The sequence below is a fragment of the Equus quagga genome, chromosome 8, assembly GCF_021613505.1.
Source record: "Equus quagga isolate Etosha38 chromosome 8, UCLA_HA_Equagga_1.0, whole genome shotgun sequence".
Taxonomy (NCBI): Eukaryota; Metazoa; Chordata; class Mammalia; order Perissodactyla; family Equidae; genus Equus; species Equus quagga.
The window spans coordinates 40,741,383-40,758,587 of record NC_060274.1 but is presented as its reverse complement, the minus strand read 5'-3'; the positions used below and the strand labels follow the sequence as shown (position 1 = coordinate 40,758,587).

At 61.4% G+C, this 17,205-nt stretch overlaps 1 protein-coding gene across 17 annotated transcripts in view; it reads left to right on the top strand.

Moving 5' to 3' along the window:
- Window positions 1-17,205, top strand: part of CAMK2B (calcium/calmodulin dependent protein kinase II beta) — a 91,927-nt gene that overhangs the window by 58,148 nt on the left and 16,574 nt on the right. For 10 of the 17 annotated variants that reach the window (XR_006889778.1, XR_006889779.1, XR_006889777.1 and 7 more), the window contains exons 5-13: window positions 1,537-1,602; window positions 7,323-7,395; window positions 10,221-10,323; window positions 10,410-10,493; window positions 11,250-11,344; window positions 11,495-11,617; window positions 12,054-12,137; window positions 12,991-13,033; window positions 14,002-14,076. Coding sequence is in view for 14 of the 17 variants with exons in the window: in XM_046669749.1 (XP_046525705.1) it covers window positions 1,537-1,602; window positions 7,323-7,395; window positions 10,221-10,323; window positions 10,410-10,493; window positions 11,250-11,344; window positions 11,495-11,617; window positions 12,054-12,137; window positions 12,991-13,033; window positions 14,002-14,076 (746 nt within the window). In the remaining 3 variants the exon portion in view is untranslated. The remainder of the gene's footprint in view (window positions 1-1,536; window positions 1,603-7,322; window positions 7,396-10,220; window positions 10,324-10,409; window positions 10,494-11,249; window positions 11,345-11,494; window positions 11,618-12,053; window positions 12,138-12,990; window positions 13,034-14,001; window positions 14,077-17,205) is intronic. The other 7 variants (XM_046669753.1, XM_046669754.1, XM_046669750.1 and 4 more) reach the window with 1 other exon arrangement.

Here is a 17,205-nt window from a genome sequence, read left to right as displayed (position 1 = left end):
ACACACACACACGCACAGATGTGCACATAGGCACCTAGAATTTCATCATGCTACACACACACACACACACACACACACAGGTGTGCACATAGGCATGTGTGCATACACAGGCACACATGTGCACACATGCACATGAGCCACTGCCTCCCTTGGGTAGTCACCTACTGTGAGCCTCAGCCTCCTCTCATGGCAAAGTGGGACCCTAAAAGCTCCTCACTTCTGGAGTTGTTGGAAGGTCCAGTGGCATGGCAAGTATCTACCCTGGAGTGTGGGGTGTGTTAACACACAACACTTCCTCGTTTTTGTTTTTCTCCAACACTAAGAGAGAGCCTGCCTACACCAGGGCCACCAGTTGAGCAGTGCCCATGCCTTTGGTCACCCCTGCCATGTGCCAGCGCAGCCCTGGGTTCTGGGCACAAAAATGAGGCCAACCTAAGCCCCACCTTCGAGAGCTAATGGGAACTGAAATGCAAATGGAGAGACCACCGCACATGGGGCTAGGGTGCTGAAAGGAGATGTGGTCCCCCAAGACATGAGGAGACTCTGGACCACAGCAGGGGTGGGAAAGCTCTAGATGGAGGCTTCCGGCGGACCCAGAGCGTGTGAAGTGGGGCACCTCCCTGCTGCCCTGTGCATCTGCCCCTCACCCTGTTTCCTTCATCTTCTTGTCCACATCCACATTTCCCAGCCGGGGAACCCTGGGCAGCCCCAATCCTTTCTGGGTTCCCAGAGGCCCTCCAGGCAGTGGCTCCTGCCCTGAGGGTCTATCCTGACCGTAGGGCCCGAAGGCCACTCACTGGGCAGGAAGACCTGGCAAGACAGTGTGTAGACAGAGATCCCACTTTTCTCCTGGAAATGGGAGTTCCGACACTTCGCAATATCACCCACCAGGAAGGCCAGATCCGGGCATCATCTCTTCTGTCCCCTCTACTCTGTGTGGGTGCCGCATCTCTGGTCCTGGCAGGTTTGAGGAGGGGAAACCAGATCTTCTCAGGCCTAGAATTAGAGGCACAGGCCTGGGTAACACTGCTGAGGCCTGGGTCAAAGTCTTGTGCTGCCCACTCTGGGCAGGTCACTGAGATCATTGCAGCTCAGTTTTATGAGCATAAGAGTGCCAACATCACGGAGCGGGTGTGGACTAAAATGTTGAATGCTGCCATATGTGAGTAAGCACTTGGTAAGCTGTCAGTCCTAGGTGACAATGGCGATAGGGCAGAGGTGGTGGTGGTGGAGATGGAGGTGGCGGTGATATGTAGGAGGTGGCAGAGATGGAGATGGTAGTGTTGATGGTTGTGGAGGTGGAAATGGTGGAAGTGATGGTGATGACAAGCAGGAGGTGATTAAGATGGAGATGGTGGTGGTGGGGATGGTTGTTGAGATGGTGATGGTGGTGGTGGTGTTGATGGTTGTGGAGGTGCAGATGGTGGTGATGGTGATGACATGCAGGAGGTGGTGGAGATGGGGGTGATGGCGGTGGTGGAGATGGAGGTGACAGCGGTCTCCAGAATCCGTGAACTCTGTGTGCTTTTCCCACAGGGTCACTGGTGGGGAACTCTTTGAGGACATTGTGGCGAGAGAGTACTACAGTGAAGCGGATGCCAGGTGGGTGTGGAGCCCTCATACCATCCTGCCCCAACTTCTCCCGCCCACCCTTCCCTCACTCAGCCCCACTCCTGCCCCTCTGGCCCACGTCTGCTCCTGTGCGCATTGTCCTTAAAGTGGCCCGGGCAGATGGTCAGCTGGGTGGAGGTGTCAGCCCAGCCTCCGGCCCCACCCAGCCCTGCTGGGAGCTCTCTGAGCAGATCGAAGGAGCAGGAGGCAATTTTTTGTCCTTAACTAGCACAGCACGGAGGTGTGGCCCAGGTCAGGGAGGGGCCAGGCCTGCTCGGTCTCCCCTGGAGTGGCAACTGGCCCACGGAGGGGTGCTCTCCTTGCATGGCTGGTAGGGGAGAGCAGAGTGTGGTCGTGGGCCTCTTCCTGCCCCTCCCTTGGATGACTGACTATAGCCCACAATGGGCACCCCTGGGCAGCCCTTCCTGCTGGGGTCAGTCCTCGCTGGGGGATGAAGGGGACCAATGGCCTCAGAAATGCCCTCTGCTTCGTGGCTGCTGGGAGATGGCAGAGGCCCCCTCCCTGGAAAGGTAGGCCACCCATGGCCTGCTGTGGTCCATGCTCGTAGACCAGATGCCACCCTGATCCGTGACAGGAATGTCACCCCTGACAGTACATCTCAGCTCGGAGAGCGCTGAGGGTGGTGACTCCCTGCCCGCCCAGCACAAGGAGACACACATTTGAAAAAGAGAAAGACTGACAGTGGCCCTCTCTAGGCGGTGGAGTCTTAGATGCCTTTTAACTTTTTTATCTTCTTTGTCTATTTTTAAACTTTCCTTTAATGAATATGTATTACTTTTCTAATCAAGGAAAATGAATATTACTTTTTAAAGTAGCTTTTTGTGACTTGCTTCTGCACCCACAGGCAACCTTACCTGTCAGTGACTGCCTGAGTCCCTGTGAAAAGGTGTGAGTGGGTCCTGGTGCCACCTGGACCCCCCCCCCCAGGGTGGGGCAGCTGGAGGTGGGGTGGGGCCTGGCCTTCGAGCTGGGTGGGCTGGAGGGGGGCGGGGCCGTGGCTGTCCCTCTGGACACTACGGGATGGCGCAGGGCCACAGCTGATTTTCTGAGGGTCCTTGAGGAAGGACTGATTTTGCACAACAAACTGGGAGTGGCCTGTCCCCTTCACAAGCGGGAAGATGCCCTTTTAATTTCACTTACAAGGAAAGTAGAAAGTGAAAGGCAGCCACCCCTTCCGCTCTGCAGTGCTCTGGTGGGAGTGTCCTGAGTGTGGTGCCTGCCTGCTGGGAAGGCCAAGCGTCATGGCACCTGCCAGGGCAGGGGGCACTCTGGGGCTCACAGATGCAAGCCAGGTCAGGAGGGAAGGGTCCTGGGGGGCTGCCCCAGATCCAAGCCCATGGCCCACAGTCAGGACAGCGCCTGGACTGGACTCTCGCTCAGGACGTGAAGGGCTGCCTTCCATACCTGCCTCCAGCACCACCTGGCACCCCAGGGAGGTTCTTTGCGTTCACTGTTCTCTGTTCCCCTGCCTGGAACATCCTGCCCAGGCTCCTTGGTCCTCAGCAGCTCCCCCTTGGCTTGGAGCCCCTGGGCCCCTCTGCCTCCCCACAGTGCCTTTCTGCTGTGCCCGTGTGCCCACATCCAACCACAGCCCCCAACTCCTGCGGCCTTGGAGCTCCTGCCTTGCCCACCTGCCCCTCCTGCCTGCCTCCTGGCCTCCTCTTCTCCGACGCTTCCTCCTGCCCCTGGCCCCACCTCTCCACTCCTGGGGATCCCTCCTGCCCTCCTCGGACGGCAGGCGTCCTGACCCCCTCCTGGAGACCTGTTGAGGAGGGCTCCCCTGGAGTTTGGGGCCCCTTGGAACTGGCCCAGAAGAGATGGGGACTCTGAGCCGGGGCCCTACCCACAAACGTCTCGATCCACTCACAAACTCTGCCTTGCTCATAGACTGTGAGGAGGAGAGAGGGAATGAGGGGCGGTCTTGGGGAGCCCCCTCTAGCTGGCCCCACTGGTAAAACCCGTGCCCCAGGCTGCCTCTTTTCCCCGGAGTCCTGGTCCCTGGATGGAGTTGGAGACATCTTGTATTTGACCGTTGTGCTGGTGCTTCATCTTTGGGCAAGAGAGCCTGAGTCCCATGTGGACTCCCACGTGGGCGGTCACCCACTGGCATCGTCTGGAACTGTGGCGGACCAGGTGAAGGCAGGGGCAAGAAAGCCCCTCCTGGGAGAGCAGTGGAGTCAACCACGTTTCTGCGGGGGGACCCCCGCTGGCAGGGGTCAGCGGTGCTGAGGCAGGAGCCCAAGACCATCGGCTAGACCCAGGGAGGTGGGCGCCGCCCTCGCCAAGTGCATCAGCGACCGTTCCCGGGGCTGCCCGGGGCCGCACTGCTCAGAGCTGGGAGTCTGGCGAACTGTGTCTCTAGAGCAAGAGGAAGCCAGGCGGGGGTTGCTTTTCCGAACTCCTTTCTAACCGAGAAGGCTGAGATTCCTCTTCAGAGGGAGTGGGATGTTTATTTTAGAGTTTGTGGGGAAACTGAGGGGTCTTTTTTCAAACCTGGGAAAGCAAAGTTCAAAATACTTAGAATCCATTTTTCAAAATCCTAAAGAGCAATATGGTTCATGAGAGATGGTTAAAGGGGCCCGTAAGAATGCTGGCGTGCCAGGGCGGAGGTGGCGGAGGAGGGGAGGAGCACACCTGAGGTGGCGTCAGAGCCCAGACCGCGAGAATAACGTGCAAGAGCCGGCCTGCAACTGGAATGCCCCTTGGGAGCAATTCTGACCACAAAAGTGACTTTCTAAATTGTTCAGAGCATGAAAAAAAGCCTCACAAGGAGAATGGTACCATGCGAACAGAGGGCAAAGGGCAGGCAGGACCTGGCCTCATGTCCTCCAGGCCGAGGTCTCAGATGGAGACCAGGAAGGGCCTGGGAGGGGTCTCCAGAGGTCCCCGATGGGCTGCTTTCCAGACAGGGTGTCGTGTCCACCTGGTCTGCAGCCTGCAGAGGCCACTCCCATGTCGACCTGCGACGCTGTGAAGAATGGGGCCGAGAAACAGACCAGCACTTTTCTCTCGGGGAAACTGGTTTGCTTGGCAGCTCGTTTGTGAGCACTGGGGGCAGAGCCAGCAAAAGTCTGTGTCCTGCCAACACACTTCTCCATCTGGGTGACCATGAGTGCCTTGAGCAGGGCCTGTGGGACGAGGGGACAGGGTCTGTCTGCAGAGTTGTAGAGCTTCGTTTCAGCCATGCAGGCCAAGTCCCAAGATGCTGTGGAGAGATGTAGGCCAGCTGCTGACTCCGCAGGTGCAGTCACTGCATCTCTGGTGCTGATTGGGCCCTGCAGCCCCAGGAGGGGACATGGAGGAGGGCAGGGGCGCAGCCCACACCCATCCAAGCCGATGGATCCATCGGTGCCACGGCAGATGGATTTGTGGGTCCACCAAACGTTTGGGGAACATCTCCCTACATGGCAAGGGTTGAGGACACATGGAGAGGAAAGAACTGACATGTGCCTGTGGTCACAGAGGCCACAGTCCAGTGCAGAGACGGAAGCTGCCCACACACCCACATGGAGAATGTGGCCACTGGGCATGCCCAACACAGACTCCAGAAGGCGTCCTCCAGGGGAAGATAGAAGTCGGGCTTGACCCTAAGCTCAACCCAGATTGGCAGCAGTCTCAGCAGGTCAAGGTTGGAGCCAGGTCACTCTGGGGCTGGCCAAGAGCAGCTGGAGGCACAGGAAATGCCAGCTTGTGGGCTGTTAAGGCCGCTGATGCCCTGGGCAAGGGGCAGGGGTTCCGTGGGGGTGGCAGAGTCCCCAGTTGGGCACATGGACGCAGACCCCAGGGCAGAATCAGGGTCTGGCTGCAGCAGTGCATGCAGGGGCTGGTCCGCTGGAGGGTCAGGCAGGCCCCCATGTGGGGTGCTGTTGTGTGCGGGCATCACTGCATGAGTGAGCGCTGACGGATCCAGCACTCCTCTCCAGGGCTCTGGGTCTGTGAGTGGAGATGGGAGACCAACATCCCCAATGTGTGGCCTCCACCTCTGCCCAGCTGTCCTCACCTCGGAAGAGGGGCCCTCGAGAGCTTCCCAGACCCCACAGCTGAGCTCTGCCCACTGGTATAAGGCCCCTGGACGAGCTGCTTCTGGTGGGTCAGCCCGTGGTGGGGACTGAGCCCGTGTCTGCAGGAACGGGGGCTGGCAGTGGCTGGACGTGGGGTTGGGGCAGGGATGAGGATCAAGAAGGACGGTTCCAGAAAGATGAGGGTGTTACGGGAGGGGCAGAGGTAGGGAGGGAGGCGCTGGGAGCCGGTCAGGCAGAAGAGCCCAGGGCACAGGACAGGAAAGCCCAGGACAGGGGACAGGAGAGCCCAGCTCGTCGTGAGGGCTGTGGTTCCAGCCCTTGGTGGCATGGGAGGGGAGGGACTGGGAGGGGCTATCTCACGAAGGATTGGGCCAGGCTCCTCTGACCCCCGCAGACCTTGGGAATCCAAGATTGTTAGGATGTGCTGAGGTCTAGGTCCGCAGGGTGTGCTTAGTTTACTGTTGTTGCAGTGGGTGATGGTCTCCAGACGTGGCCAGAGCTATTTAAGGAAGAGGGCTGGTTCATCACCCCCTCTCTGAGTTTACCGTTAGGAAAGCAGGGGCCCCCTCCAGCTGACCCTCAGTCACCCCACAGGGTCCAGCTGTGGCAGGAGATCTGAAGGAACCTGCCTGTCTCTCCCTCGCCCCAGCCCAGAAGGGCCGTGACCAAGATCCTAGGTGGTGGGCTCCAGGTGGCCTGTGGCCTCTGGTCTCCTGCAGCTGCCACGGCTGCAGGGGTGGTGTAGGATCCCAAGGGGCCTGTGCCTGGCTCTGGGGACAGCTGGAAACTGGACACCTGGGGCCACAAGGTCTCATGTGTGCCGGGACTAGGGGCATCTGGGTCTGATGTGCAGGGGACCTTGCTGAAGCAGAGGGGTTGGAGGTGCCTGGGGGCAGCCCGGACCTTCCCTCCAGTAAGTCATACCCTGGAAGACCTGGGACTTCTTGACCTGCAAAGAAGCCCCTGGCTCCGGGTCCCAGGCAGTGCCAGGCTGCCCACTCGCCAGGAGAGCTCCCGGGCCCCCAGGGTGCTATGGAGCTGAGCTGTCCAGCGTTGCAGCCAGCAGCCAGTGTGGACGTTTCAGTTTGTTAGAATTAAATAACACATGCTCCAGTCAGAAGGGACTGGTGGCTGAAGCATCAGCAATGCCCCAGAACAGAGCAAGGCCCCAGTGCCCGGGGCATCACCCCCACACCGCAGCACCCGACTGCCCTCTCCCCCTTGCCATTTCACCTCTATCCTTTCCCTGCCTGCCCCCTCTTCCCAGCCAGCCTTGCAGGGTGTGAGCTCAGCCCTGGCCTCCCTCCCAGGGCACCTGGCTTAGGGTCAGGCTTGACCAGCATGAGCCTGGGGAGGGACGCACCAGAACAGGGATGTTTCTTATGAGTGTCACTTCCACGGGCCTGACCAGAGGGGTGGGTGGGGCTGGGGGTGCAGAGGGGCCTGGCCGTGCCTTGTGCTGACCTGTGGGGGTGAGAAAGGGGCCCCAGAGGTGCCCCTCTGGCCAGCATCTCCTCTCTGGGGTGACAGGCAGCACCTTGATTCCCTGCTTCCCTGTGGCCCCTGCCAGGCTGGGGACCCCACCCCAGTACCACATAGCACCCCAGTCCTGCACCTCCGCCCACCCCTCAGGGCCACTCGCACTAATGCGCCTGCTGTTTGCCGCAGTCACTGCATCCAGCAGATCCTGGAGGCGGTTCTCCATTGCCACCAAATGGGGGTCGTCCACAGGGACCTCAAGGTGAGTCCCCTACCCTGCTCTGTGCCAGGTCTCTGTTGTCTGTACCTGCATGTCATGTAAAAGGGGGCCCTGAGGGGGGCAGTGCAAGCACCAGGAGATGCTGTATACATGGGGGGACATGTGCATGTGTGTATGTGTGTGCATGCATGTGTGAGCACGTGTGAGAGCCTGCACGTGTGTGCACATGAAAGCCTGTGTGTGTGTGTGTGTGCGTGCGTGCACGCATGGCTGTGTGTGTGCGCATCCTCCCAACACCTCTAGGCTCCAGGGCTGAGAGGGGGCAGTTGTCAAAAATTAGCCTATTAGCACATGTCCACTTGTGGTCTCACTTTCTGGGCTCTGGTTGAGATGCAGACCTGGCAGGCGGGACACAGGTGATGTGTGTGTAGGTGGGGCTGATGCCTTGGGAACAGGGGGAGAGGGGCCAGGCTCAGTGGCTTTTGAAAACTTCCAGCCCTTTCTCCGAGTCTCTGTGGCCCTTGGCTCTGCTCTGGGTAAAGTGGCTGCAGACTATTCAAAAGAAGCTTTGTCACCCCTGGGGCACAGTGTGGAGGGAGGGCCCTCAGGAGGAACAGCAACACTCACTCCTCCTCCCTCCTTCATCTCCTCTTCCTCCCCTTCCCTCCTCCCTCCACCACCTCCTCCTCCTCCACTTCCTTCCTCCTCCCCTCCTCCCCTCCTTCCCTCCTCTTTCTCCTCCCCCCTTCTCCTCCCCCTTCTCCCCCTCCTCCTCTCTCCTTCTCTCTCTCCCCCTCTCTCCTTCTTTCCTTCCTCCTAATCTCCTCCTTTCTTTGATGCCAGCTTTCTCCAAGGCTGGGTTTGGGTCAGTTTCTTCTCTGGAGAGGGAACCCTGGGCCTTTCATCCCTGCTGCGAGATCCTTTGGTGGCCCTTGAGACCATTTCTTCCCATGGGTGCTCATGCTGAGTGGGGTCACGCCTTCCCTGGGCCATGGAGGGGTGTGTGTGAGCTGATCTTTGTGGGGCTGCTCTGGGATGGTATCACACAGAATCCTCTCCTGTGTCCTTCACGTGTTCCCGCTTGCTCTGCACATCCTGTGTGGTTCTTGTCCTTTTACCTGCCAGCCAGGCCTGCCTCCTCTGTCCACCTGTCCCATAGGTCCTGCCCTATGTCACCGTGTCTTGTCTGAATGGCTTCACTCAGGGCCTTTGGGAGGAGGGGCCACAGAGGAATGGGTACATGTCTCCACCTTGTTCCTGGACCCCAAGATTCATAGGTATGATGAGGGGGTCAGAATCCTAGTTGAAAAAGACAAAAAGAAAAAAGGAGTCTGTCCTCCCTCCCCCACCCCCCGCCCCAACGGTGTGGGGGGCCGCACTCTAGAAAGGACCCATCGTCATGACTGAGACAGCCCCTGGGAGCGTCCCGTGGTGGGTTTGCTGTCGTCCAAGGTTGGGGGGGTGGCGCCATCCCAGGGTGGAGCCCAGCCCGCCCACCCAGCTCCCCACGGCTCCTGAGCTCCTCCTCTGGGGCTGGAGTGAGGGCTCGTCTCCTCTGGGGCGGGGCCTCTGGTCTGCAGAGATCAGGTCCTGCCCCCAGTTGCTTTCCCCGCCCATACCATGTCAGACTTGGTGATGTGGGGTGCACCGGGGAGGTTGGGGTCCCCCTTCCCACTCACTTTGGCAAAATCAAGATGTTCAGGGCCCTCCAGGCCATGCTGGGTGGGCAGGGTCGCGTCCCCAGCGTGCGTCACCTTGGGGGCGGGGCCTCATCGGCCAGCGGTGTGGGCTGGGAGCAGCTCTGGTTTCTGCCACGTGGGCCTGGCATACTTCATCGCCTCTAAGGGCCGCTCGCTGCATTCTGGCACCGCAGGTTTGCCAGCAGTGTTAACATGGTTTGCTGGTGGCGTTTGTCTTTCCTGGTGGCACTAAAGTGGCAGTGTGGTCTTAGCCAGCCTGCCTGTCAAGAGGGCAGCCTGGTGAGGGAGCCGAGGGTGGGGGGAGTCCCCTGGCAGTCAGGGACGAGGAAGTCCAGCACCTGCGAGCTCTGAGTGCTGACCGCTGGGAGGTGATGAGGCCGGTGGGACAGGCTGGGATGGTAGGTGCCCAGTGTACAGGAACTGTACCCATGGGCCCTCAGGGCCAAATGTCTCCAGTCAGGGGACAGCAGCCTTCTTGGTGCTCCAGCAGGACAGGGGGCGAATGTCCTTCCAACTTGAGCAAGGGCGCTGCTCCCTAAGGCAGGGAGGCGTGGGGGGGGGGGGGGAGCCATTCCCAGCTGTGGGTGCTGGACAGGCGTGTGGTCAGAGCAGGCGCCTTGCACCCAGCTCTTGGGACTTGGTAGGTGGGTGTCCTGCAATGCCCATGCTGTGGGGGCCCTTGGTCGTCCCTCTTTGCCCTTTAGGGGTCGCCATTCAGCAGGAAATGTCTGAGCCCCCCAGCAGGCAGCCCCTCCACCATGTCTCTGAGCAACCAGACAGGGGGAGAGGGGGGGCTTCCCTCCTCTCCTTCCCTCCTGCGTGGCCTGCCAGGGCTTGTAGGGTGCGCTCAGTTTGGGTCCCAACGCCCCCAGGTTCATTGTTGATGGGTGTGAGGGATCCGAGCTTGCACTTTGAGAGCCAGCTTCCCTTTTCAAGGCTAGGGCTCCTGTCCTTGCCCTAGGAGGGGGGATGGGCTGTGGGGTGCAGGCCCAGGGTCCCGGGACTCTAGGGTGTGCCAAAGACGAGGGGGCCCACAGGGTGTTGGCGTGCTGGAGGAACACCCACGTGGTGGGAGCTCAGATCTATGAGCCTCAGTTTTGCCCCCCTCCCTCCCGTGACATCCCTGGATGTAAACCACTCGCCCTCAGCCAGTTGCCTTACCTGCAGCCCGAGAACCTGCTCCTGGCCAGCAAGTGCAAAGGGGCCGCGGTGAAGCTGGCAGACTTCGGCCTGGCTATCGAGGTGCAGGGGGACCAGCAGGCCTGGTTTGGTGAGTGTCTGACTGGCAGGACGGTGGGAGGTGTCAGCCGCGCCCCCCCCCCCCGCCCCTCATACCCCCCTTTTTCCTCTCACTAGGGTTTGCTGGCACACCGGGCTACCTGTCCCCAGAGGTCCTGCGTAAGGAGGCATATGGCAAGCCGGTGGACATCTGGGCATGTGGTGAGGACAGTGTGCAGGGCAGGGGGACGCCGAGGGGAGTGGTGGAGGGAGCCCCACTGCACTTGCCCTGTGTCAGACCCACCCCTGGGCTGCCTCCCAGCCAGGAGCCCTCTCCCAGCCCAGACTAGAATTGCTAACCTGTCCCTGGCTGTTGCTGAGATGCCCACCACCCCAGTGCCCGCCCTGTGCTCAGCAGAGAGGTCTGGGCCAGAAGGAGCAGCAGGTGCCCAGATGGAGGGGTGGGGGCCACGCAGACCACCCTGGCAGGACTGCTTCCTTTGGCAGGGGGCTTTCGCAGTGGCGGGTGCTGGCTTCGGGCCTCCCCTGTGAAGTGGGGTGAGAGTGTGGCAGAGATGAGGGCATTGTTTATGCCATTCTGCTAACATGAGGGTGTCCAAATATTGACACATTGACGCTGGCTGCAAGGGGACGCTTGAGGACCCCAGTGTCCTCGTGGGGTTCACTGGCTTCAGGAGGAACCCCCATCTTAGCCGAGGCCAAGGAACTGGCTGAGGGTCCCATAGCTATTAAGTGCCAGAGTGAGGCAGCTGACCCCCTGGGATCACACAGTTGACGTCATGTGGCAGTGTCCACCCACTGATGTGTGGCTGTGCTTGTGCGCTCCATGGGACGCGGGGACTGGCTTGGGCTGGGCTGCGGGGGCTGTGGGGTGGGGGCAGTGCAGGGAGTGGCGGCCTGGGCACAGGCTGTAGGATGGGGGTGGCAACATGAGCCCATGCCCTTGGCCCTCCCCAGGGGTGATCCTGTACATCCTGCTTGTGGGCTACCCGCCCTTCTGGGATGAGGACCAGCACAAGCTGTACCAGCAGATCAAGGCCGGCGCCTACGACGTGAGTGAGGGACCCCTCCTGACCCTGAGACAGGGAATGGGTGACACCACCTGCATCTCAGAGTCTGGCTGGGATGAGACCCCTTGGGAAGTCCGGCTCCTGCCTGAGGAGGGGGCTTCAGGCTCTGCTATGTGTTGTTTCCTCTTCTAGTTCCCATCCCCTGAGTGGGACACGGTCACTCCTGAAGCCAAAAACCTCATCAACCAGATGTTGACCATCAACCCTGCCAAGCGCATCACAGCGCACGAGGCGCTGAAGCACCCGTGGGTCTGCGTAAGTTGCCTTGGCCGTGGACCACCCTGCGGGTTGATCCTGGGGTCTTGTCCTTGCTCCCAACTGGTCCCCTGGTTTCCTGGGTGCTGCTTGGGCTGTGGCTTGGGACACGCTGGTGGGTTTGCAAGGTTCAGTCCCTGGGAGGAGAGGCGCTCCTTGGGTAGAGGACACCCAGTCCTGTGTGTGAAGGGACAGGCGGGCAGGGAGCATGAGTGGTGGGGGGAAGGACGGGGGTGGAAGGTTTGGGGGACAGGCAGGCACAGGGGACAAGTGGCCTCACCCTGCAGTGGGTGGCTGGTGGCTCTTGACATGAGGGCCCCGGCTGCCTGAGCCCTGCTGCCTGAGCCTCCCCTTGACCCTCTCTTTCGAGCCCCTCGGGGTCAAAGCTGACGCCTCTCGGGCTCCTCACAGCGAGTGACAGCCCCTCTCCCCACAGCAACGCTCCACGGTGGCCTCCATGATGCATAGGCAGGAGACTGTGGAGTGCCTGAAAAAGTTCAACGCCCGGAGGAAGCTCAAGGTGAGATGCCCCCGGCGCCCAGCCCCTTGGGCCTCACAGCGCACGGAGCTGCCTGTCCCCTGGAGGGCCCCTCCCTGCGAGCGGCTGGAGGGGTCTGGCAGGCCTGGGGACCGGAGGCTGTAGGGGAACCAGGCACCATCCCAGACCAGACAAGTCAGGTGGACTTAGTCCCAGCTTGGGAACACCACCGACGGGGCCCCAGACATGGGCCTGGTCTCCAGGTGCAGAGCGGGCCCCTCCTCAGCTACCCATGCCCGGGACTCCATACCTGGGGCGCCCTCTGGTTGGTCACGCTCTCTTTAGTGTGAGCGAGTTGGGAAGCTTCTGACCTGGGCAGGTTTGGTAAGAACAGCAGCCTTAGTGCGAGGGAGGTGGGCAGAGGGACTGTGGGAGGGAGGTGGGCCCTGGACAGGGAGGCGCACCTGACAGAAGCCATCTGGCGCCAGGCCCATTTTCCCTAAAGGCTGGTCTGAGCTGAGGGCAAGTGCCCAGGCCTGGCCCGGGGCCCCCTGCTGGTCTCCCCAAAGCGCATCCGTGGTGCAGGCCCCCTCAGTGCTCTGGGCCAAGGGCGCATGTGGACGTCCTGGTCAAGGAGAGGAGGGGCTGTGGGGAGAGGCAGACCCCCTAAGGAGCCATGGGGACTGGCGTGGTTGGTTGGCACTTTAGAGCCCAGGACGTGTCACTGTTTTTTTCTGGAAGTAGTGGCTTGTCTCGTGCAGCTCGTGAGTTTGCAGAATTCTCACCTCTCTGCAAGGCCGTGACCTGAGCTGTGCCAGGCGCCCACAAGCTGAGGGCCGGGTGGGTCTCCTGGCTGGCCGACGGTCCTGGCCTCAGCTGTGCGTTTTCTCCCCAGGGCGCCATCCTCACCACCATGCTGGCCACGCGAAATTTCTCAGGTGAGAACAGCCTTCTCCAGGAAGAGCAGGCCTGCGGCGGAAAGGCTCCCGAAGAACCTGCCGCCAGCGCCCGCCCTTTCTTACCCGCTGGCCCCTCTCCTGCCCTCCGAGACCCTGGGCCACAGAGAAGGCCTGGGCTACCTGGCCGGGCCCCCTCTGAGGGGCAACACCCAGAGTCCGCCCCCACTGGCTCCCGGAGGGCCCCCGGCACTAGCCCCTGTCCCTACGTGTTGGATCTCTGTGTCCTCGCCTGATGCCCCAGTGTCCGTGCTGCCCGCCCGGCCCCTGCTCCGTGTGTCTGTCAGGTGTGGTCAGCACCTCTGTGGCCCCGTTGTCCTGAATCCTCTGAGCCCCCACTTTGTGTGGAGGTGTGAGGCGCCAGGACCTCTCTGCTGCGCTCCAGACACGCTGGCGGCCGCCCGCCCCGTCACTGAGGGTGGGCAGGGCTGGGGGCGTGCGGCCGCTCCGGGGGGGTCTGTCAGCAGCCCCGAAGCCAGCAGCCCTGGCAGGCCTACCGGGGACAGCGTCACCCGAGTGGGGCTGGCCGCCCACTTGCTGTCCTGTGGCTTGTCTGTCGCCTGCGACACTGGTGCGGGAGCGTCTGTGGTCCGTCCTCTTGTTCGTTTGCATCCGGCACCCCCATCCTGTTACTCTTGCTGTGATACTGTGCTGCCGGGATAGGGGGCATGCTGTCACACCAATGCTAATAGGACCTGTCCTGTCTGCACGCCTGGCTGGGCGCTGAGAAGCCCTGCTGGGGTTTTCTAAGGAGAAAGGAGGCGAATGCTTTCAATTGTCAATCGGTCTCCATCTTGTTTTCACTCTCCTGTGAAAGGGGTTCTGGAACCATCCGTCACCTAAACCTTGACTCTAATCTTCTTCTGCTTCCTTTGTCTCTTCTCTTCCCTTACCTCACCCACCCCGCGTCTGTGTCTGCCCCTCCCTCGTCTCTAACCCGGTGCTAACAGTGGGCAGACAGACCACCGCTCCGGCCACAGTGTCCGCCGCGGCCTCCGGCACCACCATGGGGCTGGTGGAACAAGGTAGCTGTTGTTGACCAAGGTCCCGCCTGTCGGCATGCGGCTCCCCTCGCTGCACGTGGCCGCCGGCCGGGCCTCGAGAGCTGCCCTAGAGGCCCCGGGAGCCCCCGCTCCCGCCGAGGACGTGCCCCGCAGGGCCCACCCCAAGGGCAGGGAGGCAACCCCCACTGTACTATTGGCCTCAGGCCCCACCTAGTAAAGGAGGGGCTGGGTAGGTGACCCCTAAACTGCACCTTGCCCACATGCATTTGACTGAACCCCTCCATTCCTAGTCCCTGAGTCTGGGATCAGGAGACCCCTCTGGTCAGAGTCCTTTGCTCTCTGAGGCTTTCTCCCCACTTGTCCATCATGACCCCTGTTTACAATGACCTTCACCACCCATAGGAAGCTTTGGAGCTGCTTCTGGGGGTCCCAATCCTGAGTGGGGGATCCTGGGGAGAAGGGCATGGAGGCAGAGACTCTGACCAAGAGAGCCTACTCGCCACCCCCATCCACTCGTGGCCTGGCCCACACCCACCCCAGGGACCCGCTTGGCGCTCCCCGTCGCTGGCACAGAGCCAGTGGTCTGTGCTGGGTTCCACACGTGCATGTCTACCCTGCGAGCCCCAGGACCGGGGCCTCAGCCGCCCTGAGAATGACTTAAGGCCTCCTCTTGGTTCTTTGACAAGGCCCCCTTCACCTCATCCTAAATCTGTGAGTGGAGAGGCTGGTTCTGCCAACCTGCTCCTGTGGGCCGTGAGGGGCAGACCTCCCCGGAGGCCCAGGCCAGCTCCCTCACTCCCACCTCTGACCTCGGTCAGACCCCGTGATGGCTAGCAGACCCCAAGACCTCCTAGTGGGCCCAAGGCCCCAGCTTGAGCCAAGGGTAATGCAACTTTAGGTGGGCAGAGCCAGCCACAGCTGAGGGCCGACCCTGGCGCTCCCCAGAGCTGCAGGGCCTCAGCGAAACCCTGCATTTCCTGCTGGGGCCTCAAGCATCAGCTTGGGACAGGGCACAGCCCAGACCCTCCCAAGCCCAGACCCTTTTTTTCCTGCATGTCCACCCTAGACCGCACAGGGTGCACAGCTCTGCCCACCCAACCAGAGAACCTCAGCGTTCCTGGCCTCCTCCTCCTGGGGTGTCAGGGCAGGACCATCCTCAGGGAGGAGGGTCTGTGCCCCTCCTGTGAGTCCAGTGGACATGTCCAGCAGGCAGACCCCAAGGGTCGTCCTGAATCAGCTTCACATTACAGGGCTTTCTGGAGCACCTGAGGGCAAGGAGGGGCAGGGGGTCAGGGAACGGTGAGACTAGGGGCTCCTGGCGAACCCTCTTGCCCAGGGACAGTGAGTGAGGCAGGCACCTCTGAGCCGCTCTCTGCCCGGGGCTCCTGCCTGCAATGCCCGCCTGCCTGCAAGTGGATGTGGGGCGACGGTGCATGAGGCCACGTGCATGTGCGGCTCTGCCCTGGGAGCCAAGAGCCACTCTGTCCTGGGGGGTGGTCAGTGCATGTGGACAGAGCCCAGCATGGCTGTCCCTGGGTGACCAGCTAGGGGATGAGGCAAAGGCTGGGCCCTATGGGCTGAGGGACCCCCCTGCTAGGTGAGCCCACCTCAGCTGGCCGCGCCAGACCCAACAGGCATAGCAGATGGGGGTCTCAGTTCCAAGGCCATCACTGCTCCATGGATGACGGCCTCTGGGGAGAGCACCCCTCAGCTAGCAGAAGACCGGGGGTCCTTGTAGAGATGTTGCAGTTCATCAAAGCACCCTGATCAGGTCCCACTTGGCCTTCATCGAGAGGAGACTCAGGGCGAGCTGTGGGGTAGCAACGATGGCCGGGCCCTGATGATGCCTGGTGAAGTGGGGTGGGGCAGAGGGTCTCTGCTTGTCTCCCAAGGGTCTGGGGCACCTGTGCCTACTCGGTCCACCTTGGCTCCTGCTGTGTATTAATGCGTTTCACTTAAGAAAACCCAAAGGAGGCTCCCCAGTATGGACGGGATTCTGGAGTTGGTCCAGGACAGAGATGGGAATTTCCAGGAAACGCGGCAGCCAGGAGCTGTGCTCAGGAGGGGTCCGGCCATGCGTCCGTGCTGTGCCCAGACATGCGCAGGGTGTGGTTAAAAGAGGTTCCTGAGGAGGAGTGTTTGGGAATTGACTAAAAGGACAAGTGTCTGCAGCAGGGCTGCCCGGAGCCTGAGCCACCGTGGTGGCCATCTGAGTCCCCAGAGGGACCTTTGTCAGGGAGCAGAACTGTTCCTGCTTCAAGTAGCACGGTCTGGAATGCAGTTTTGGTAGACTCAGGGACTGAAGGGGACCTTCTTAAGACCCAGGACTGTCCCTGGGTCTCTGTCCGCCTCCGCCCAGGGCCTGACCCAGCGGAAGACTGGGCAGAGCCGACTGCATCTCCGCTGAGGGTGCCGGGCGGCCCCGGCCGGACCCTTCAGACCAGCACTGGCTTGCGTTGGTTCTGCCTCAGGGCCAGCTGAGGGCAGTGCTGGCCAAGGCTGCAGGGCTGTGGGGTTGACTCTCCCCAAACCGCCAGTCCTAAATTGGGGGATGGGGGTCAGTGTGCTGCCTACTCAGCTCCCGCTCAAGCGCCTTCAAGAGGGGCTGGATCCCTCTTTCCTCCAGGCCCCTGGGCGGAACCCGTCTCCTGGCTGTGTCGCAAGCTGGCCGGCCAGCACTGGCAGGGTCCCTAGAGACCTCACTCAGCACAACTCCCACTGTGGGGGAGGTGGGGCTCTCCCTGTGTGCCAGAGGTGGGGACAGGAACCAAGAGGTGAGGGGCTCTGCTGATCAGGAGCGAGGCTGCAGGTTGGCCTGTCCCTCTGTGGTGAGTTACAGGGAAGGACATTGTAGCTGCCACCAGGGGAGATTTTTCACAGACCCTGCAGTGGGACCTGGGACAAGAAGATGGCATTTCTGGTCCTGGGATACCCTTGCGGGAGGGCTGCCAGGGCGTCAGGGCATGGTCCTGTGTCCGGCCTCACCAGGCGGGGCCTCGCCCTTGGGAGGATGAAATGCAGGGGGGGCAGGCCTGGGGAGCGAGGGAAGGGATGGCCTACGCTCGCTGGGATCCTGAGATGCTTCTCATGGGGTGAGGCCCACTGGTCGAGAGGGATGGGCCGGGAGTCAGGCTTCTGGTTGAACTCTGC